Genomic DNA, 22,174 nt, shown 5'->3' on the forward strand with positions numbered 1-22,174 from the left:
GCTCAGGGGACCTGCTCAGTCAGGAGCTGTGATTTGAATCTTGATCTTGTCTCTGGCACCCACCAGCTTTCAAGGGAATCTGGGCAGAGCCCCCGGCCCCTCACCTTCCCCCGGCCTTCCCACCCGGTCCCCTAGCTCCTGAGGTCTGGCTGGTTCTGTTCCAGTGTGTTGTCTTGCACTGGCTCCGGGTCCCCTGGGGGGCTGGGGTCAGGTAAACAGGATCCCAGCCGTACTCCCTGACCTTGTTTACCTCCCGAAAGAATGTGAGGGCATTCCTCCCCTTCCCAGCCTGTGAGTCACCCCTCAGCAATGCGCTAGGCTCCGCTACTGCCTGCCTGCCTGCCTGCTGGGCCCCCATTCAACCCCCACTGGACCCCGGCCCCTTGCCTCCTCACCGGGTGATGTCAACCATGTCACCCCCTCCCCACACCAGTGGAGCCCACCGGGCCTCGAGTCGCCATGACGACAGCTCACAACAGGAAGCCAGGCCCCATGAAGGCCTGTGCTGGGCCAGAAACACAGGAAGCAACGCTGAGCACTGTGCAGCATTGTCAGCCTAGTAAAAAACAAAACAGGACAAAAAGATTTAATGAGAACAATTAACCCAAAGAAAAAGGAAAAAAAAAAAGGCCAAAAAAACAAACAAAGCCAAACAGCCTGAAGGTAGGAGGCTGGCTGAGCTCCAAGGACCCCGTGTTTCCCCTCCCAGCACAATGCCGGTTAAATAATACTTCCTTCTCAGAAGAAGGCTCCTAGGGGGAAAGGGGTCCTGCCCATGGCTCCTCTGCTGAGCCCCCCAATTTCTGAGGCCCCCAAGACTAGCCTGGCTCCCCTTGGCTCCCCCCAGTAGCCTTTACTGAGGCCCAGCTCTCTGACCTCCACCGAAGTCTTTGGGGGACCATATGGGGTGCAGGGGACAGGGTGCTTAGATGATGAGGCTGACTAAGGTTCAGAGATGGCACCAGGCAGTCAGGGAGGCCCCATGGAGGAAGCGGGCCAGAGAAAGCCGATAGGAGTTCGTTTGGCAGTGACGAAAAGGAAGAGCTGTTCTGCTTAGGAGCTCAGCCCGTGCAAGGGGTGAGGGAGGCATGGGAACTGGATCCGTGTGACCGTAGTGGAGTTTGGTGTCACAACATTAGGAGAGACCTGTTGGGAAAGAGACGAGAGCCACATCACGGGGAGCCTGGAGTGTTACGCCCAGGAGTTGGAGCCTGATATTCCAGGAACCAAGGGGCCTCTGGTGGCTTCTGAGCAGGGTAGCGATAGGTGCAATTTGATCATTGAGGGACATACCTATGGACAGGTTAGGAACGAGGGTGATGGGAGACATACCAGGAAAGAGCCTAGGAACGGGGTCTGCTGACCTGGTTTCTTTTCTTTTGAACTCAATAATAATGACACATAATAGATGCTCAAATAGTATTTATTGAGTGAATAAATGATAATCACCTTATGCTGGTCTTTATTTTACATAAATTGTCTTATGATTCTCACCTCAACCCTGTGAAGTAGGCCTCATTGTTCCTGGTTTTTACAAATGAGAAAACGGAGGCTCAGAGAGGTTGAAGGAGTTGCCCCAGGCTGCACAGCACATAATGGCAGAGGCAGATTCCAGCCCAGCCGATTCCACCCACCATCTCAGGCACACCACACTTAATGTTTACTCTGTGCCGGCTCCACGCCAGGCCTTGGGGACACATAAATAACCAGGCTCCAGATATGCCTGTGAGAAACCCCCTGGGTTGGAGGCCTCACTTTTCCCAGTTGTAGACTGAGAGGTGGCGCCACTTCCCGGCTCCCCTACCGCCAGCCTCAGCGAGGAGCCGCAGCAGTGGGGAGCACAGTAGGGACATGGAGACAGGGAGGCTGCACCAGGCCCAGCTGGGGGGCCAGAGTCTGAGACAAGGAAGGAGGGGGAAGCACCTGAGAAGAGGTCCGATAAGTGTGTGTTGGGGGGTCCCATAGGGAAAGGAGCAGAGCCCAGGGCCTGGCGAGGGGAGGAGAAGCAGATGTGCTGCGAGTCGTGAGCAGGTGCAGCCAGGCCGGGACGTCAGACGCAGTCCCAGCCCCTGGCCCTGGGGCCCTGGGCCTGCTCAGCTGGAAGCCGGGCCCGGACACAGCAGATGGAGTTCGGGGCTGCACCTGAGGACCTAGGAGAGACCCAGAAAGGACTTGCCTGCCCACACCCGTCCTGCTTCCTCATCCGGTGCCCCTCACGCACCTGCCCCAGGGGTGGGAAAGGGCAAAGATCTCCTCCAACTCCCGGTGGAAATCCTCGTGGGGGCTGTTGAAATGGGCTGCAGGAAAGTGACACAGTCCCGTGGGCGGTTTGTGTCTGCAGCAGGTGAGGGAGAGAGAGCTGGACTTTGCAGGGAGGTGTGACAGGAGGCCAGATGGGAGTGGGGAGGGTCTCTTAGGACAGGAAGGGACAAAGGATCTTCACAAATGGCTGAGAAAGTGGCACTGACTTGGAGCCACCAAGCCAGAGTCCTCGCCTTGGTTCTGCTCCACACCAGGTGTGGGGTCTCTATCGAGTTATTCCCCTCTCTGGGCCTTAGTTTCCAGTTATTCCATTTGTGAAATGAGGGGCTCTGACTGCAGGCAGAGGCAGCTGGCCGAAAGCTCACAAAGCATGGGTCAGCAACAGGACCGTTCAGACTTGGCCTTGGCTTGGCAGTCACATTAGGCAGACTCAGTGGTGAGGCGTTTTAATGACACTTAGTGCAGCACAGTCTGCAGTGTGGAAATGTTCTGGCTCCTTCACTTGCCAGCTGTGTGAAGTGGGCAAGGTGCTAAATGTCTCTGTGCCCGTTTCCCCACCTGCAAGAAGAGGACCGTAAGGGCACCCACTTCCTGGAGTGCCGGAACACCCGGAGCTAATGCACGTATGCTGGGCAGGTTGTCAGTGCCCAGAGAGCCGTCCAGGATGCTTTCTAACTGGGGATCCCCAGGACAGCTCCATTTCCAGATATGCATGCGCCCAACCTGGCCCTCAGGACAGAGATGGGAACAAGCAGAGGAGGGAGGGAAAGTGGGAACCCGTCTGACCCAGAGGTGAGGATCACCTCCGTCTGCCACCACAGTCTCCTGCCCCCAACTGCGGCCATCATGGGGGTCGAGCCACTGGGTCTGGCTTTGTCTGTCTCTCTCCTTGGGCTGGGCAGGGGCTTAGCAGGCAGCAGGACGATGTAAGATGCACATGGTCCCGGGAGAGGGTGCACAGCCTGAGTTTTTTGGCATGTCACTTAACCTCTCAGGCTTCAGCATACCCTTCTGTAGAATGAGAGGTGACATCAATGGACCCTGTTGTGTTGCTGCTGTGGGTCCTGCAGGAAACTCTGGCCTCTTTGGGGCTCCATCCCATGAGGGAAGTTGGGGAACAAGCACAGGGCAGTCAGACACCTGGGAGTCTGGCGCCACCTGGTGGTCAGAGAGAGTCCCACTGTCCTCTGGGGCTCACAGTCGGAACTCTGGACACCCAGCCTTCTGCAGCCAGCCTTTGTGATGATTTTTCCCCCTAGTCCTTTAACAGCATTCCCATCTCCTTCTGTGTAGCCCTAACCTTCTGCCCTCTTCTCTCATGTCTTGTTGAAAGCCAGTGTCTCACCGAGGATTTATTTATTCACTCAACAAACACTAAAGTTCTCTTGTGTGCCTGGCCCCAGGTGGAGCACCGGGTTGGCGAGATAAATTAGACATGTTCCCTGGCCTGATGGGGAGACACATACAGACCTACAACAGGCTCTGAGCTGTGATTGAGGACAGGCAGAAGGGTAGCCCAGCAGGCTTCATGGGGGAGGTGATGTTTGAGAGGCCCTTGGTAGTAATCAGGGTAGGAGCTGTGAGGGGAACAGCATAGGCAGAGTAAGGGGCCCCTGAGCCGAGCCATTGCGGGGGGCGTGGTTTCCGCGTGTGTTTTTTCCAACACCACCGAGTAAAAGTCACCTCATTAACACAAACTCAGATGTGGTTAAAGGAGTTTGTTACAAATATCAAGATACCATTATTACTCTTATCGCTTAGGAAATTCCAGGGGTTTTAGGAGCTCTGTGCCACAAACAGAGAAGAATACTAAATATATATATATATATATATTTTTTATCATCACAATATTGCAATGGTTAGTAAGGATTGACACTGTCACTCTGGCTGTTAGTGCTGGATGGAGGAGGTGGTAGGGACCCAAGTGAGAGGTGCTGGTGGCCTGATCTGGGAGTGGGGGTGGCAGTGTGCTGGTGACCACAGGGATGGGGAGTCGGGGATGGAACTGAGAGGCATGTGAAAGGAGAGCCAGAAGGAGGGTCTAGGACACCGTTCAGGGCCCGGGAATCTGAATTTTTATATTAAAACTTTGAAAGAATATATAACTTTATTATTAATTTTAAAAATCATACGTTAATTCAAATTAAGTACACAAGGAAAACCATATGATCATCCCGATAGACGCGGAAAAAGCATCTTACAAAGTTCAACACTATGTTATAATAAAAACTCTCAGAAAACTAGGAATAGGAGGAAACTTTCTCAATCTAATAAAAGGTGTCTACGAAAAAATCTATAGCTGGTAAAAATCCGAGTGCTTTCTCCCTAAGATCAGGAAAAGACGAAGATGTCCACTCTCAATAATTACAGTCCTCATAGTCCTGGAGGTCTTAGCCAGAGCGACAAGACAAGAAAAAGAAAAGCATGCAAATTGGAAATAAAGTGAAACTCACTTTATTCACAGACATCATCATCTACATAGAAAACTGTACGGAATCAACAAAAAAGCTAATAGAACTAATAAGCGAGTTTAGTGATATTGTAGGATACAAGGTCAATATAGAAAATCAAATTTAGTTCTATTTAGTAGTCATGAACAGTTAGAAATTAAAAATTTTAAATTCTGCTTATAACAGCAATGAAATACTTAGGTATCACTCCCATGAAGATGTGTAGCAACTCTACCCCCCAAACTGCAGAACATCGCTGAGAGAATTAAACAAGGAATAAATGTTAAATGTTGTTAACTGGAAAGTGATAACATTTTCACGGATTGGGAAATTCAATTTTGTTAAGACATCGATTATTTCCAAACTGAGCTTCAGATTTGACATAATCAGTCAAGTATAAGCAGTCTTTTTATTTATTTATTTATTTTCTTGGTATGAGTTGACAAGATGGATAACTATAAAGGGGGAAAATGAATCTCGATCCCAACCTCAGATTATATACCAAAATTAACTAATAATGAATCATATACCTAAATGGAAGAGCACTTGTTTTTTGAAACCACCATAAAGAAAAGAAAAGAGAAGCCACAGTCTGGAAGAAAAGATTTGCAAAACATATACCTGATGAAGGGCTTGGAATATAGAATAACAAAAATAAGAAGACATACAACCTGATTTTAAAAATAGGCAAAAGATTTGAAAGCACAGTTTACCAAAGAGGATACACAAATGGCAAATAAGCAGATAAAAAGATGCACCGTTAGTCACTAGAGAAATAGAAATTGTCTACGTGATATCAGTACACATGCAATAAACAGTGAAAAGGGGAAAGATTGATGATATCGAGTGTTGGCAACAATGTGGAGCAACCGGAACTTTCAAATAGGGTGGATGGAAGTGTAAAGTAGTCCAGCCATTCTAGAAAAACAGTTTGACAGCTTCTTTTTTGTTATGATAGTTGATATGTGATATTATATTAGTTTCAGGTGTACAATATAGTGATTCGACATCTACATATCTTATGTAATGATCACCATGACAATTCTAGTAAACTTCTGTCACCGTACGAAGTTATTACGATGTTATTGACTATATTCCCTATGCTGTGCATTACATCCCGTGAGGCAAGTTTCTTTAAAAGTTGCCGTTTACCCCGCAATGATCTCACTCCAAAGTTTCTACCCACCAGATGTGAACGCTGCTTTCCAGGCATGCTGCAACAGCGGTGGTCCTGAGATTTCTTTCCACTGGACGCCTGCATAAATCCCTGTTTATCTGCGACACCTTCCTCTTAGTTGGTTTCCGCCTCTTGCGGAGAATGCAGGTGCTCACCAAAGTCCATGAGCTCCTCTGCTTCCTTGGAGCTAGGGTAGGTGACCCGGTTCTTTGCACCTATGTTGGGTTACAACACTAGTTCTGGCCAAGGAAATGTGCCTGGAAGGTGTGTTACTTCCATGGGAGTGATGTGCCTTCCTTTCTCTCCCTCTACCCCTGTTCACCAAAAGAATGTTCCTGAGAAGGAGTCCGAGGCCCCGGGAATGTCAGAAGAACTAGATGGAGGAAATTTAGGTCCTGAACGATGGTGTGGAACAGCCTCTCCCACTCCCTGCCCTGGCCCCCACTAACCCACGCTGGACTCTGAGGTGGACAGGAAATGAACCTTTAGTGTCTTTAACTGCTGAGACTGCATATGTGCATGCGTGCATGCATGTGTGCGTGCGTGTGGTCTAATAGCTGGGATTACTTACCGTGACTAATACATTGCCATTCTTGCTGAAATAGATTCTCAAACAACGTCTTAATGAAGGGTGTTTAGGAGGTAAATTTCCAAAGCTCTTGCATGGTCTGAAAAATGTCTTTATTTAGCCCTTACATTTGAGTTTGGCTAGTGAGGCTAACCTGCTAGTTGCCTACTTGCTATGAAAGAAACATAGGTGTGATGTCTGGAGCTGTAGCTCTATCATGTGACCATGTGGCAACAATATAAGGTAAAGGCCTATGAGAGCATAGAAATGCTAGCTCTAATGTCTCTATCTACTGAACAAGCAAGCAATGCTTCCTATGGATGTCTTGTCAGATGAGAAAAGTAGCCTCCTATTTATTTAAGGTACTGTCTGGGTCGTATTTTCTGTTACATAGAACATCTTTAACTGGCCAAGAAGGTATATAATTTCAGGTTAAAAATAGTTTTCTCTTAGAATTTGAAGATCTTTCTCTGCTGTCTCTGGCCTCTGTTATTGGTGTTGCCAGACTGATTCACGTTCTTTGCGATTTTTTTTTTTTTTAAACAGAAAGCTTTTAATGTTCTTTTTATCCTTGATATTCAGATATTTCTTAGTGCGTCTAGGCATTGGTTTTTAAGAAATCTATTCTGCTCATCATTTGCCAAGCTTTTCTTTTCTTTTATTATTTATGCCTACAGCACCTGGTCTTCCTAGGTAGTCTCCCATCCAAGTACTAACCAGGCACGACCCTGCTTAGCTTCTGAGATCAAACATCGGGCTTGTTCAGGGTGGCATGGCTGTAGACCATGGACCATGGCTCCACTGGGGCGCGAACCCAGGACCTTCTGTGCGTGTAAAGCAGATGTGCTAACCGCCACACTATGGAGCCACATCTAATCTGCCAAGCTTTTCAATTTGATGTCCGCATCTCTGTTCAGCTCTGGGAAATTCCTCTCTTTTGCTCTCCTACCTTCTCTTTCTGAAACTCCTGATAGCAGATGGTGGACCTGGATCCATCTTCATAGCTCTTGTCTCTGCTTTCGTATTCTGCATCTTTCTGTTCTGTGTTCAAAGATCCACTACCTCTTCTATGAATTTTTAAAATTTCAGCAATATCTTTAATAGTTCAAGAATTCTTATTTTCTGGCTGTTTCTGCTCAAGGTGGCAAATTGTACCCCCCCACCAAAAAAAAAGAATTCTGATTTTCTGATTGCTCTTTTTTCAAAGCTTCTTGTTCATGTTTTGTCCGTGTGGTATCTCTTAAAACATTTCTGAGGCAATTTCAACTCAAAGTTATCTTTTATTTCCTGAATTATTTTTATTTTATTTTGAGTCAATTTTTCTATTATTCTTAGTATTTTTCTTTTAGCTACAGTTCTCCCTCAACTACCTGTTAGAATAAGGATAAGACAAAAATCCTTAACATAGCCTAAAATGCTCTGCAGAGTCTGGCCCCTAACTGTTCAGAAACATTACTTTTAAAGTTTCAGAAACATTTCTTTTAAATTTAATTTAATTTGGGGGTTGCGATACATAATACATTCATAAGAGTGTATAAAACATATGATCATTCAAAGAATAATAATAAAGCGAATGTACACATAAACAACTTCCAAATTTACAAAGGGGACATTGCCAAGATTGTGTTCCTCTGCATTTGTCCTCACCTTTCTCCCCAAGAGGAAATCACCATTCTGATCTTCGCAAACATAATCTCCTTGTTTCCTCACTAGTGTTACTATCTTTGCCTGAATCCCGATACGAAATAATGTTCAGCTCTGCCTGACTTTGAACTATATATAAGTGGCACCATATAGTTTGTATTCTCATTTCTTTTGCTAAACATTATTTTGCAAGGCTCATTCAAGTTGATGTGTATCACGATAGATTCTTCGATTTCAATGCTCGCTAATAATTCAGTGTATGACCACTAGCCGAGCCTGTGGGATTTGGGGGCTGTTTCCAGTTTCCAGTCTTTACAAATATGATTGCTACAAACATTTAAAAACAGGTTTTGTGGTGCACACATGCAAGAATGGCTCCAGGGGGTTTCCCTAGGGTGCAAATAGCTGGCTCACAGGTCACATGCAAGTTTGAACTAATTCGGTAGTGCCAAACTCATTTCCAAATTGGTGGAATCCACTTTTATTCTCCCCGACAGTGTCTGTGAGTTCACCTTGTTCCATTCTTGTCAGGACTTGTCATTATCAGACTTTAAAATTTTTACTTATCAGGTGGGGGTGAAGTTGGATCTTGTGGTTTTATATTTTCATGGCTCATGAGGTTGAGCAACTTTTTATTTCATTGGTCACTAGCAGTTCCTCTTTATGATGTGCCTCGGTATTCTATTAAAGTCCATTAGTCAAATTTCTTAATCGTATCCTTATTGAACATATGTCTGCTTGTTCTACCAATTACGGAGAGATGTGTTTTAAAATCTCACACTGTAATTGTAGATTCATCTATTTTTCTGTGTGGCTCTCTTCGTGTTTCTTATGTTTTAAGACTATATTTTTGCATGCAAATTTGGAATTGTTCTATCTTTCCGATGGATTAGAATATTTTCATTATGAAGTGACCTTCTTTACCTCCAGTGATGATTTTTTCTGGTATTAAAATAACTGTACTAGTCTTTTTGTTAGCCTTTGTTTGCATGCTATATTTTCCCCCATGCATTTACTTTTGCTCTTTCAGCATCCTTCTGATTTGGAATCATCTCTTGTGGATGTCTTTTGTAAATTGCATGCAGTTAGATTTTATCCAGTATGAGAATCTACGTATTTTAACTACAACGTTTATTCCAGTTGCATTGATTAAATCATAGTGCATTTGAATTTATATCTGTCACCTATTGGCCTCACCTGTCTTGTGTTTATTTTTCTCTCCATTCTTGCTTACTTTAGGATTGATTGGGTTGATTTTTCTCATTCTATTTTTGACCTCTAATAATTTGGGTAAATACTTTACACTGCATTTCCACTCTTTTAATGTTTACCTTGTAATGACAGTTGCTTTCTTAACTAATCAAAGTTCGAGTGTATTTAGTATCTATCTTCATGTTCTTCCTGAAGAATGTAAGGATCTTAGAACACTTTAACTCTGCTCACCTGTTATATGCTATTGTTGCTGTGTATTTTAGCTCTATTTTCATCCAGAAGACATGGTTATTGTTTTGTATTATCAGTGTTTGTTGTTCTTCATTCCCCATTGCATCAGATCTGTCCGTGATGTCTTCTCCCTGACTGAAGTATCTCCATAGGAATTCCCTTTAGGGAGGGTCTGCTAGTGACAGTCTTAGTTTCTGTATTTGTAAATGTTATTGTTTTACTTCGTTCTGGCAAGGTGTTTTCACTGGGTACATCGTTTTTGAAATAAATTTTCACCAGACATATAATTGTAAGATGATGGTTATCTCCTCTCGGGACATCGGATACATCATTCCTCTGCCTTCTGGCTTCCGTTGCTCCTGATAAAAAGTCAAGTTTCAATTTGTCACTTCTTTTTTTATTTTTTTCTGTATGTCAGACAGAAGCGTTTGGACTTTATTCTGAGGACAATAGGGAATTATGGAAGGTTTTTAAGCACTAGGGTGACTCAGTCAGATCTGTTTTTTTCAGAAAGCACGCTGGCGCTGTGTAAATACTGGGTCGGAGGGGATGGCAGCTCAGTGGGAAGGTCATTGTTGCCGTCCAGAGAAAGGACAAGGGGTGTGGAAAGGCAGGGCTTGGGATCAGTTGCCGTAGGCGGTGGGTGCCGGAGGAGCACGACGATTCCGGGTTCCTGGCGAGGATGAAAGGAAATGCCGCGATAAAACAGGACTGGCTTGGGGCTGGGTGGTTATAACGAGTTCTTCCGGGACCTCAAGATCCATTCATTCCACAAATAGTTGAACACCTACTATATGCCGAGCGCCCAGCGCGGTTTGTGTGTGTTGGGTCTTGGGGCAGCGTGGCAGCAAAATCCGTTCCCGTGTGCACCTTTTATTCGCCGCAGCTACACCTGCTGCGGATTTTTGCCTAGCTGGGGGCCCTCGAGGCAGAGCCCGCGCCTGTCCCGGGCGTCTCTGCATTACAGCCCACGGACTGACGGACAGATGAATGGAACTATGGCTGTGGAGGGGCCTGCACAGCCCTGGCCAAACTGCGCCGCTCCGGAGCCCAGATCTGGAGAGACCGCGGTGTGGTGACACTGCGAAAGGTTGGGAAGCTTTGGCCGTCCCCCACCCTCCTGCAGCTCTGGGGTCGGCGCCGCGGTCCCGTCCGCTCCTTTGTGAGAAGTGGGGCAGACGGCCTCCCCACTCGGCCCGTTTCCTCATCTGCCTAACCCATAAGAGTCACCAAGGATTTTAGGAAACGCGTCTGAATATTGGGATCTCGTCCCGCCCCGGAGCCGAGCGGCGCCCGCGCCAAATAAGTTCCGCGGGCGGGCGGCTGGGTGAGCTGCGCGCGGCCCCTGGCTCCCGGGCGGGGCGGGACGGAGCCCCGACGGGGCGGGGCTCTAGCGGGGGCGGGGCCGGCGGGGAGGGGGCGGGACCTGCCGGGCACGAGCCGAGCCCCCGCCCCGCCCACTCCCCGCGCGCTCGCTTGCTCGCTCGCGCCGAGGAAAACGTTGCGCAGGTTCAAAAATGGAACGTCGGCGGCGTGAGGGAACGCGGGGGGGTGTGCGCGCGTGCGCGTGCGCGTGCGCGCCCGGGCGAGGGTGACTGGGACCCCGCCGGCCCTAGCATCGCGCGCCTCAGCCGCGGCCCCGCAGCTCCGCCCCCGGCCTGGCCCGGCCCGGCCTCGGGCCCGCTCGCCCGCCGCCCCGCATGGAGCTGTCAGCCATCGGCGAGCAGGTGTTCGCCGTGGAGAGCATCCGGAAGAAGCGCGTGAGGAAGGTGAGGCTGCCGGGGGGCGGCTCCCAGGACCCCTTTGGGGTCCCCTCCTGCTCCCAACACCATCCGCTCCACGCTGGAGGCGAAGGGAAAATGGGGCGGGGGCCCCAGGCAGCCCCACGCTGGTGGGCTTGTTTCCCAGCCCATGCCTCAGTTTCCCCCGCCACCTGGTAGGGCGAGTAGAATAAAAGTTGTCGCCCCGGGATGCTGGGGGCAGCGAGCCCGCCAGAGCTGGAGATGAGGATCTGACTGTAGGGATCCTGAACGCCATCCTTCCTCACGCTCCCCTCATCCTAAATATGGGGAGACTGAGGCCCAAGTTGAGGAAGCGTCTTGTCTTGTGTGTGAGCGTCGGAGCTGGGTCTCGAACTCAGGACTCTGGACTCTTGGTACCAAGACCTTTGAAGTTGGAGGCGGAGCTTTGGAACAGCCTCTTGCCTCAGAAGTCTTAACTGCTGGACTTCGACCTTTCCCGATCCTCTCTACACCCCCACCTCCATCTTTCTCTCCCTCTTCCAGTGCACACCCCTCGGTCTTCCCCACCCCAACTCTCGGCCCCGCCCGGCAGGGCTCAGCGAAGCCGCCTACAGCGCTCCAGTATCCTCGAAACTCCTCCCCCTTCGCCTTGGCCTTGGCCTCCGCCTACAAAACATACACCCTGAAATTTAAGGAGGTCTCTCCTGGGTTTGGGTCCCCGCGCCTCCGGCTGGACTTCGGCGGTCCACACTTCCTGTGCACATGTTTGCAGAGTGGGCTCGTTCCGGACCGGAGGTTGGGGCTGCGAGTCCTTGGGGAAAGTTCCTCTCCTGGCCCTCGCCACCATCCTTTTCCCCCATCTCCTCTCTGCGGCCCCTCCGGAGGCTCCAGCCACAGGGCTGGGAGGGGGCTTAGAGGTCACCGCCTCCCACTTGAGGCAGAAACTGAGGCCCAGGCAAGGGAAGTGACCTGGTCAAGGTCACACAACAAGTTAGAGATGGAAGTAGCAGAGGAGCTCAAGTTGGCTGATTGCCAACTCATCTTACCAGAGAGAAAACTGTCTTGACATCTTGGGCTAAGGTCAAGGTGAGCCATGAGCTTCTTTTCTTCCTCCAACTCTGATGGGGTTGAACTTTTGTCTTCAAGTTCGGGCTGCCCCTCCTCCTTCTCCCATCCTCCAGAGTTTCCTCGATTTTAATTTATTCCACCGAACCCAGTGCTTTCCATGAAGTGTAGCCCAAGCAGATACAGTGATTACCCTCCTTCTACACCAGCCTGAGAGGTAGTGCCAGAGACTGAGGAGCGTCATTCCTTCAGCCCTTCGTTTAAAATAAATTTATTGAGGATCTGTTATATACCAGGCACCATTCTAAGCCCCAAGGAGGGATACACCTATTCCCTCGAGGACCAGATATTCTGGCAGAGACACCCAATGAATGAGGAAATAAATACAGATGCTTTCCGGTGGGGCTGTGTGCTATGCAGGAAGAATTGTGAAGTAGGAGGGATAACATTAGGAAGGGTGGCCAGGAAAGGCCTCTTTGAAGAGGTGACATATCTTGGCCTCAGAGTTCCGGTGTGGAGGGGTTCCGCCATTGGATGAGGTTGGACTGGAAACTTTTGAAGGCCCCTGTGAGCTGTGAGGAAGCGGGGGACCTGGCTGGATTTTCTGACTACTGGAGGGGTGGCCATCATTTCTAAAGGTGGAGACTTTGTCAACTTTCTCTGGGGCCCTGCTAGGAACTTTTGAATCGAGAGCCCTGCCTCTCCCAGGGAGGGGGCTGGTGGGACTGGACCCTTGGGGAACACCTGAGCGAGGAATTTTCTATGATTTGGAGAGTCTTCTGATCTAAAAAGGAAAGAAAGTTTTGGTCTTAGCGCTGGGACTCTGGACACTGGATCTTTGGTGATACACACACCCCCATGTAGTCTCAGTTTCCCCATGAGTGACATGAGCTCTGAGCTTCTGCCACAGGAGCCTCAGAACAATCAGGGACCAGGGGAACTCTTGTGCTCTTGTAGGGAGGGTGGTCTGGGGTGGTCATGTAGCAACGAAAGTTTGGGGGGGGTCATATAGCAACAAAAGTTTGGAGGGGTCTCTGGGTTGGTGGGGATCTGGTGCAGGGGAGTTCCCTGGTCTGTGTGTGTGTGTTGGGGGATGTCTTATCTGCAGAGGGGATTGGGCCTTACTGTCCTGTGAGTGGTTGTCTTACTGTGTATCTCACTGTGTCTGCTTCTCTTTTTCCCCAGGGTAAAGTCGAATATCTGGTGAAGTGGAAAGGATGGCCCCCAAAGTAAGGTCCTTTGTGTGTGTGTCTGCCTGCCTGTACATCCCTCCGTCCACCTTTTGCCCTCTCGCCTGTCTAGCATTTAGCTATAGCTGCTCTAGTAATTGGTTGGCAGGTCTTGATTAAATCATCTCGTCTGGCTCTCAGTTGCTCCTCTGCCAGCTGAGGGGCTTGAAGCACATGATGGTCAAGGTGGGCCCCAGCTTCCCTTTTCACCTGCTCCCCTTGGTTGAGCTCCATCTTCTGGTTGGAGCCTCCCCTACCCTCCTTCTTGCTTTTCCTGGCACCTGGGAGGTGAAGGTCCAGCATCCTGGCTTCAGAGATGGCTGCTGGCCGGGTGGAGAAGCCCCCAAGCCACAGCAAGTACAGGGCTTGGGCAGGAGTTTGTGGGGCTGGGTAAGACAAGTCTAGCCAGTGGGGCACGAGTCCTCAGTGCCATAGAACTAGGGACAGAGCCTAAGCCCACCTTGCCTTTGGACAGCACTCTTGTCTATAGAGCAGGTTCCCATACAGCCTTGTGAGGCAGGTGGGCTGGTGAGCTCTAAAAATGAGGAAACAGGCTCAGAGAGGGTAAGCTGCTTGCCTTAAGTCACACAGCAAGAGTTGAACTAGGCCTTCTCATTTTCAGGTATCTCCTTTGTGCCTCTTCCCTCTTAGAGTTGGGGGGCTGGGAGCTGGGTCTAGGACCTCTCCCAGTCGCTCCACCTATCTTGCAGAGGCCCAATCAGGATCATTCACACAACCAATCACATCCCAGCAGGGAGTTGTTTGGGGGGTGGGGGGTGAATGAACAAGTCGTGGGGCCTCCCCATTGGTCTGTAGGTGCCCCACCTCCCTGCCCTGTCTCCCAGAGACCTACTCCTGGAACCCCTGTCTGCGTGGAGCCTCTGCTGTCTGTGCCAGGGGCTTTCTGCTGTGCTGGTGGAGGGGGCTGGCCCGGTATTGTGTCCTAGGGAGCACCTTGGGGGGTATGGTGGGAAGAGACAGCAGAGGGGAAGATGGTTTATGCTGCTTCAGCTTCCTTCTCTGCAAAACGGGTTCAATAGTCCAGGCCCTGCTCTCCCAATGGGCTCCTTCACCTGTGGGGTGAAAGGTTTGGGCCTGTGTCCAGGGTGACCTGCAGGCATCCTTATGGTTGGAGTTGGTGGCTGGCCAACAAGATAATGCACTTGCGCATTCCTCCTGCTCCTGCTGCCCCTTCCCAAACACCCCAGGACTGAAGAAGGGTCCCTTCCTCCACCGGGCAGATGAGAGGTGGACTTCCGGCCTGGGCGAAGGGGCAGCAAGAGTGCAGGAGAGCTAGAGGGAGATGCCCAGGGTGGGCAGCCGGAGCATTGGCTCCCTGGTACTTGCCCCCCTTAGCTTCTGCACCAGAAGGCATTGTGTTGGAGTATGGTCCCAGCTTGGTGGCCTTCAAGGCACTTTTGGCTATTTTTCCTCCTTTGTAGATTCCATCTTTTGAAAGATTTCTTTCTCTGAACAGAGGTACTTATCAATTAAAAGTTCTATCTCCCATTTTTATTAATCCCAAATGAATATGTCTGCCCATCAGAGCTTCCATCAGCAGGGAAGACATAGCGCCCCCAGAGCAGTCCCTCCATGATTCTGTTGGCCGGAGCCCTGGCCCCAGAGGCCACTGGTTTCTTAATATGCTGAGACCACCAGATGAGCCCCTCACGACTACCTTTTATGACCCGCCAAGGGAGTTCTGGGAGCCCTGTTTGACCAGATGACTGGGGCACCTGTGACTCCCCCACACTTCGGTCCTGGGTTCCTGGCCTGGTTCACAGCTGGACAGCTGTGAGCCCTTGGGCAGGTCCCCCAATGTGGTGGCACCTCTGCTTCCTCATCTCCAAACTGGAACAACAAAGCCTTTGTCACAGCGTTGTGAGGATTAGGTGATGGCTAGAAAGTACCTGGTGCATTCTCAGCCAGCCGAGCACTTAGTAAATGTTTGCTATTAATAGTTAGACAGTTCAGCTTCTAGTTTCCCCCAGCCAGGAGAGGGACCTGGGGAATTCCATTCCTCACAGAAACTCAAAGTGGCCTAGAAATCATTTAGCTGAGTTCTTAGATGGGGAAACTGAGACCTAGAGGGAGGTCCTTACTAGAATATAACTGCCGCGTGCCTTGTGGTCCCCACTTCACGTCGTCCACTCTGTCACCCCACTTCACTTGGGGGAAGACAGAACATCAGAGGGAGAAGCAGGAGACCCAGGGCTCCTTTGTAACCCACTTCGTCTTCAGTTTCCTCCTCGGGGGGTCTGGCTTGCAGCAGGAGCTGAGAAAGGTGAGGATTGGGTCGTTGGGCATGCTGCTCCCTGCAGGCCTGGGAGGCTCGGCTAGGGCAGTGCCGGCATCAGTGGGGAGGGGAGTCAGATTTTCCTGCTCCACAATCCCCTCCTCACTCTGGCCAGGGAGGCTTATATTAACAACAACAAACACATTTTCTAAAGGAACACCAGCTCTGTGCCAGGATCCTGTTAAGCCTTTACATGCTTTGCCGCCTATTTTCTCTCCCAGCAGACAAGTGACTGCCTTCCTCCCCAGCAGGCGGGGCAGAAGAGCTTTCTTGCTTCTTCTGGCAGGCACAGCAAATGGCACAGGAAGGGGTTGGGGGCATAGGGCAGGGGATGTTTTATCATCAGCTACAGGTGCTCTCAGCCCCGCAGAGACCTTCAGACACCTCGCTGTCCTTGTGACCTGCCCAGGACTGCTGTTCTCCCTTTGAGACCGTGCTCCTTTCATCCTTTCCCACTTGCGAATGTTACGGCATCTTCTAGGGAGGACCGCCTCCGTGGAGCGTTAGTAATGACCAACGCTCAGGGCATAGCAGTAAGAAAGCTGCTGATCAGTAAGCCCCTGTGATCAGGCACTGGCCCATTTAATTGACTCATGGCAACCCACTTTACAGATGAGTCCTTGCCCAGGGATACAGCTGGGGCATTTTGAACTGTGGGCTGTCTGACCCCAGGGCTTGGAGACCTAGCCCCTTTGATACACAGCCAGCTCTGGCAAAGGTGACAGAGGATCTCTTGTGTGGGGGGCGCTGATGGCTAGTTCAGTAGGAAATGCTCAGGCTGTGGACCCAATCCAGGCTGCCTTTGAACCCCATTCTATAATTTACCAACTGTGTGACCCAGGGCAAAGCCCTTGGCCTCTCTGCACTTCCATCTCCCCATCTGTGAAATGAGGCCCTAGCCTTAAGGGGCCCTGCCAAGGCGCCTATGACAAGAAGTTCATAACAGAGCCAGAGGCAGAGGTGCTTCCTTCTCCTAAGACTCGGTTTGGGCAGCAGCAGCAGCAGCAGAGTCCAGGACTGGATCCTTGGCAGGTTTTTGCACTCTCTAGACTTTTGAAATTGATTTAAGGCTTATTTGCTTTTATTATGTATCATAATGAACCAAGTACTTCACATGGCTTAACACATCTAATAGGAATATCAACCCTAAAAGCCAGACCATTGGTAGCCCCACTTCACGGATGGGTAAAGAGAGGCCTCAGCCATTGAGTCGCTCGCGCAAGGCCACCCCTGCAGGCTTGCCCCCAGCCCACCTCGCTTCTCATTTTGCCCGGCTTTAAATTCTAGTGGGGTAATGGGGCAGGCCTGGCTCTGCGGGGCGCCCCGCCCCCAGCACGGCGCGAGCCTGCGCAGACCGGGCTCTGGCCCCAGCCGGGAGCCTGTTTACCGGTCCCGAGGGGGCGGGGCTGTCGGTCACGTGGCCGTGTTTACCTCTCAGTCAGCGCGCGTCGTCCCCGCCCCCGTCCCCCATTGGTTGGCCCGGTAATCCGGGGTACGAGCCCCCACTGCGTGCGCGCGCGCGCGCGCGACGCCCAGGCTCGCGGAAGAAGGGAGGGGCGGGGCGATGCGAAATGGGTCCTCGGCACCTCACCTAGTACTCCGTAGCCGCGCAGTGTGCGCGGGTTCCCTCTGCTCTCCCCTTCTGGCCCCGTGATGTCGCCCAGGTTGTGGACGCTGCCGCCTGTGCGCTCCTGTTCTTGAGCCCTTCTGTTCCCGAAATGGATTTGCCGTCTCTGTGGCCTCTGGATCCCCACTCTGCGGAGGAGCACGATTGTCCTCCATTTTAGGGGAACCCAGGGTGTTTGACAGACACTCGTGCCATCCACCTCCCCTTCCATTCCCCTAGCATGGGAGCAGGGCCAGGCCTCCAGCTGCCAAGTTTGACCCTGTGCTGTTGCCTCAGATCCCATGGATTCATGCCCCAGGCTAGTAACAGCCCCCTTTGAATCCTCCAACCCTTTCTGTGTACCTACTGTGTTCTGATCCTCGCAGTCCGATACCGAGGACTGGTCAGTCAGGCTGTTCCCCTCTTCCATGGACGTCCCACCTCGGTGACATGTGCGGGACCAGAAGGCAGAGATTTAACTGAGTTCCAACCACAGACTGGCCACTCACTGGCTCAGTGGCCTTGGCAAGATATTTACCCTCTGTGCCTCAGTGTCTTCATTTGTAAAATAGGGTCACCTACCTCATGAGGATGTTAGGAAGAGTCGATGGGTCCCTGGTGGTAGTCCACGCTCCCTCCTTGCTGCTACTGTGGTGGTGCTGGTAATTCTAAGATGAGGAAACGGGTCCAGAGAAGGTTAGGGACTTGCCAGGAACCGCATAGCAGCTACATCAACAAAAAATGGGCAGGATGTTGGGGAAGCGGGCAGGGCAGAGTGAGGTGACCTTTCCACAGCTAGAGAAAGAGGGCAAGGCAGCCGAAGGAGGAACACAGAATCCCCCCTTTCTTGTAATTAGTTCCAGTAGTGGAAATTCATCCTTCATTTTCGGAGAGGAAGGTATGGAGTCTCAATCAGCCTCTGGTTGCTCATAGTTGGGGCTTTACCCAAACTATTTAAAAACAAACAAACAAACCTGTTTCACTTTCAGCATTGCTTCAGGGTGAGCAAAATTGCAGTGGCTTGTAGAGCCATTCCCAGAGCGCCTGGGGAAGGGTTGCCATCTGCCCACCAGGATGCCATCTGGGTTCATCGGTAATTATGATAGCTGCCAAGTGCAACAGTAAGGCCATAGTGGGGAGGGTTCACCCTGCTGGGAGAGGATTCAAAGGGGACTGTTACTAGCTGAGAGAGATGTCAGGGAAAGCCACAAGGACGTGGCTCTTAAAAGGATGAGTAGGAGTTCACTGGAGCGGGGAGAGCACAGCACGTGCAGAGGAAGAGAGGTGAGATCGTGCCTGCTCAAGCTGGGCATGTGGCACGTGGGTAGGGGCCATAAGGCCTTAGAGCATGGACCTTCATTGCTGAGTCCACAGATCTCAACAGGGCACCGACAGGAAGTCGGTATGCGGCAGTATCACTGGAGAAAGGAGGAGAGGATTCTGTTTTGGGGCAACTTGTTTGATCTAGATTGGACTACTGTGAGGTTCCACAGTCCCAGGACAGTTTAAAATGGTTTTAGTTAGGCTGTTGTGGACTATGGGGGCAGGGGCCCCGCCCAGCCTCTTTCTGCCTCCTAACACCTCCCTAATACCTGCCCATTTCCTTTCTTATCCAGCAGAGCTAGGTGCAGCCCCGGCCAGAATCATAGTCCATTGCTTTGGTTTTGTTTGTGCATACACATGTGCACATACACACTGTTAGGTTTATACATAGTATATTTGCATGTATGTGCATATGTACAGATACAAACATATATGTTTTTAAATTTTTTATATACTAGCATCTGTTTATGGGGAGCGATACTGGTTTTTCCACTTATGGAAGTCATATACAGTCTGCTGTAAAAATAGAACTATATAAACTAAAAAATGAGCTGCATTAAAGGCTGATACTAAGTAAATGACAGTGCAGGTGGAACAAGGGTGGCTGAGCTCGGGAAGTGCTGAGCTGTCTCAGCCCAGGTCTGTCCCACAGGGCATGCTCTCTGGTCTGGGAGTGGTAGAAGATCCCCTGGGGAAATGCCAAGAGGGCCTGCCATATGACCGCTGCACCATCCAGTTGCTGGACACTTAGCAAATTCCTGCTGTGTGCTGGTCCCTGATACAAGGGCACTTCAGACCCGACCATGATGCCACAGATGTGTCCTGAGATGGGAGGGAGCAGCTCAGCCTGGGCAGAGAGGCTGTGCTGGGGCTGGGGTTTGAGGAGGGGCGGGACAACAACAGCGATGAGCACAGAGCACTTCCTGTGTGCCAGGCACTGCTCTAAACACTTAGACACGTAACGCATTTAATCAGCATAAGAGTCCTTTATACATGGGGAAGTCGTGGCGAAGGTGCATTAAGTAAATCATTCAAGGTTCTGCAGCTAGCAAGGGCAGAACTGGCATTTGAACCCAGGCAGCCAGGCTCAGAGCCCCTGCCCTTGCCACACACTCTAGCCTCTTCTAGGAAGGTAATCCGTGATTTAGAGGCCCTGCCCTTTTCCAAGCACCCCATGCTCCTGAGATGAACATGGGGTCTCCCTGGAAGTTGGACACATTTATAGGTGGCGTGATCAGTGCTCAGAACGAGGGGAGTTCTGGTCATGCTGGAGCCCTAAGGAGGCCCCTGACCTAGCCTGGGCGACCAAGGACAGCTCCATGGTGGTGAGAGCCTGAGACAGTGGGCTCTGGTGGAGTGGCCTCTGTGAATCCAGTGGGGAGCAGGGCAGCTCTGACCTCTCGTTTCTCTCCCAGGTACAGCACGTGGGAGCCAGAAGAGCACATCCTGGACCCTCGCCTGGTCATGGCCTATGAGGAGAAGTAAGGGGCTCAGCCTGCCATGGGGCTGGGTAACAGGCAGGCTTGGAGGTTTCCCAGGGAGCCTGCCGTTGGCTTGGCTCTGAACAAGGGGCATGGGCAGCGGGAGTCTGGCGGGGACAGCCCGGTCTAGTCTGCGACTAGGGGAAGGTGTCGAGTACCAGGTCCAGGGAAGCTGAGGGCCCTGGTCCTTTTCCTGTTGCTGGTGCTGGCCACTTTCCTCCCCTCCCCAGGCCTCGGTCTCTCTGCTATAAACTGGGCCACCCCAATAACTCCTGCCGCAACTTCCCTGTAAGGTAGGGTTTCAGTTCCAGTGAAGAATATAAAAATGCATCAGAGCAATGCTGTATGTGTGATGGGTGGCAATGTCAGCAATGCCCAGTCATGCCCTTGGGGACAGATCAGAGACATGCTCCTTAGAGATTCCCTCAGCAGGAGAGGATGAGTCTGATAAAGCTCAGGGCAGGGCTGGGAGGGGGCCTGACTTTGGAGCCAGGATAGCTGAGTTCTGGTGCACCCCACCTGGCCGCCACCTCGCTGAGTGGCCCTGGGTAAAGCTGCCCAGGCCTCAGTCTCCCACATCTGCCCTTGCTCTGCTGAGATTCACAGGTTGGCTCGTGGTCGGCAGCTTCTCCAAAGGCCATGAGGACACATCTCAGCAAGGAGCGTCCCGGTGTGGGGGCTTTGAGCAGAATCTAGCAGGTCCCTTCTGCTGCATGGGCCCAGTGCCAGGCCCAGCGCCCAGCAGTGCTGACCTGCCAGCAGGCAACCCCCGTCCTGTAGCCTCTCCCCAGACATTAACCTGTGCAGTGTGGACTATTTCCTAAAATCGTTTCATGTGGCTCCTTCTTGAACCTCCTGAGACAGGGTTGAGGGTCTCGTCTGACAGGCAGGGAGCCTCACAGCCAGAAAGTAGACCAGCCAGTACTCAACCTGGGGCTCCTGACTCCATGTCAGATGCCCTTTCTCTGTCCCTCATGCCCCTTCTCATCACTTCTCCCCTGGGAGGTCTGCTTCTGATGCGAAGGACCAGTTCCCGCTGTTTCTTCTTTTAAAAAGGAGGGCGACCCTGTCCCACTGCTTGTGGGGCCTTGAGCAAAAGAGTTGTGACCCTGGGAGAATCTTTTGGAGTGTCCTGGAATGTGGTAAGGAGAGCATTGGCAGATGTTAAAGGCCTCGATTAGAATCCTGGCTCTGCCCTTCCCAGCTGCGAGGTGTTGGGCAAGGCCTTTCCTTCTCTGAGCCTCAGCTTCCCCATCCATGAAATGGGGATAGTATGCTGACCTCGTGGGGCTTTCGTAGGGAGCAAAGGGATGTGAACGCACTTTGTAAGCCTGTGAGTGTGGACACACACGTGTGAGTATCTTCTGATGGTAATTAGGGGCCAGCTAGTCATTCTTCGGTTTGTTCAACAAGTCTTGGTTGAAATCCTTGTCCATGCCAGGCACTATTCCAGGTGCTTGGGATACAGCAAGAAAGCACCAGCAAATGTCCCTACCCACACGTGGTTCACTTTCCAGTGCAGAGACACACAATAAGAAGGACACTAATAAACATGTCCAGTGTCAGATGGTGATCACTGCTCAAAGACAGGGACATGGAGAAGGATGAATGGGGGTGATGTTTGACCAAAGACCTGAATTAAGTGAGAGAATGAGCCTAGTGGGTATTTTAGAGAATGTCCTGGATCAAGCACAGTGAGTGCACAGGCCCTGGGGTGAGGACCTGTGTTTGAGAAGCAGCATGGAGGCAAGTGTGGCTCTGCGTGTGGCTGACTGGGGTGGTGTGAGCTGGGAAGCTGTGGGGGATGAGGGAGGAAAGGGGGCAGTGGGGGGAGGGCAGGGGCAGCTGAAGGGATGGGGGTAACAACTCAGGGAGAGCTGAGTAAGTC

General features: G+C 51.1%; 1 protein-coding gene and 1 pseudogene across 3 annotated transcripts in view; one reads left to right on the forward strand and one right to left on the reverse strand.

Annotated features, from left to right (window-relative positions):
* Positions 1-7,125: 7,125 nt before the first annotated feature.
* Positions 7,126-7,241, reverse strand: LOC120603025 (uncharacterized; annotated as a pseudogene).
* Positions 7,242-11,035: 3,794 nt separating this feature from the next.
* Positions 11,036-22,174, forward strand: part of CBX7 (chromobox 7) — a 17,758-nt gene continuing 6,619 nt past the window's right edge. For 2 of the 3 annotated variants that reach the window (XM_039863421.1, XM_039863423.1), the window contains exons 1-3: positions 11,040-11,313; positions 13,537-13,580; positions 20,221-20,286. In XM_039863421.1, the coding sequence (XP_039719355.1) occupies positions 11,245-11,313; positions 13,537-13,580; positions 20,221-20,286 (179 nt within the window). In that variant the 5' untranslated portion in view covers positions 11,040-11,244. Of the gene's footprint in view, positions 11,314-13,536; positions 13,581-20,220; positions 20,287-22,174 lie in introns of all 3 variants that reach the window. The other variant, XM_039863422.1, reaches the window with a different exon arrangement.

This window comes from Pteropus medius, unplaced genomic scaffold (assembly GCF_902729225.1).
Source record: "Pteropus medius unplaced genomic scaffold, Ma_sr-lr_union100, whole genome shotgun sequence".
In the NCBI taxonomy this organism is placed as follows: Eukaryota; Metazoa; Chordata; class Mammalia; order Chiroptera; family Pteropodidae; genus Pteropus; species Pteropus medius.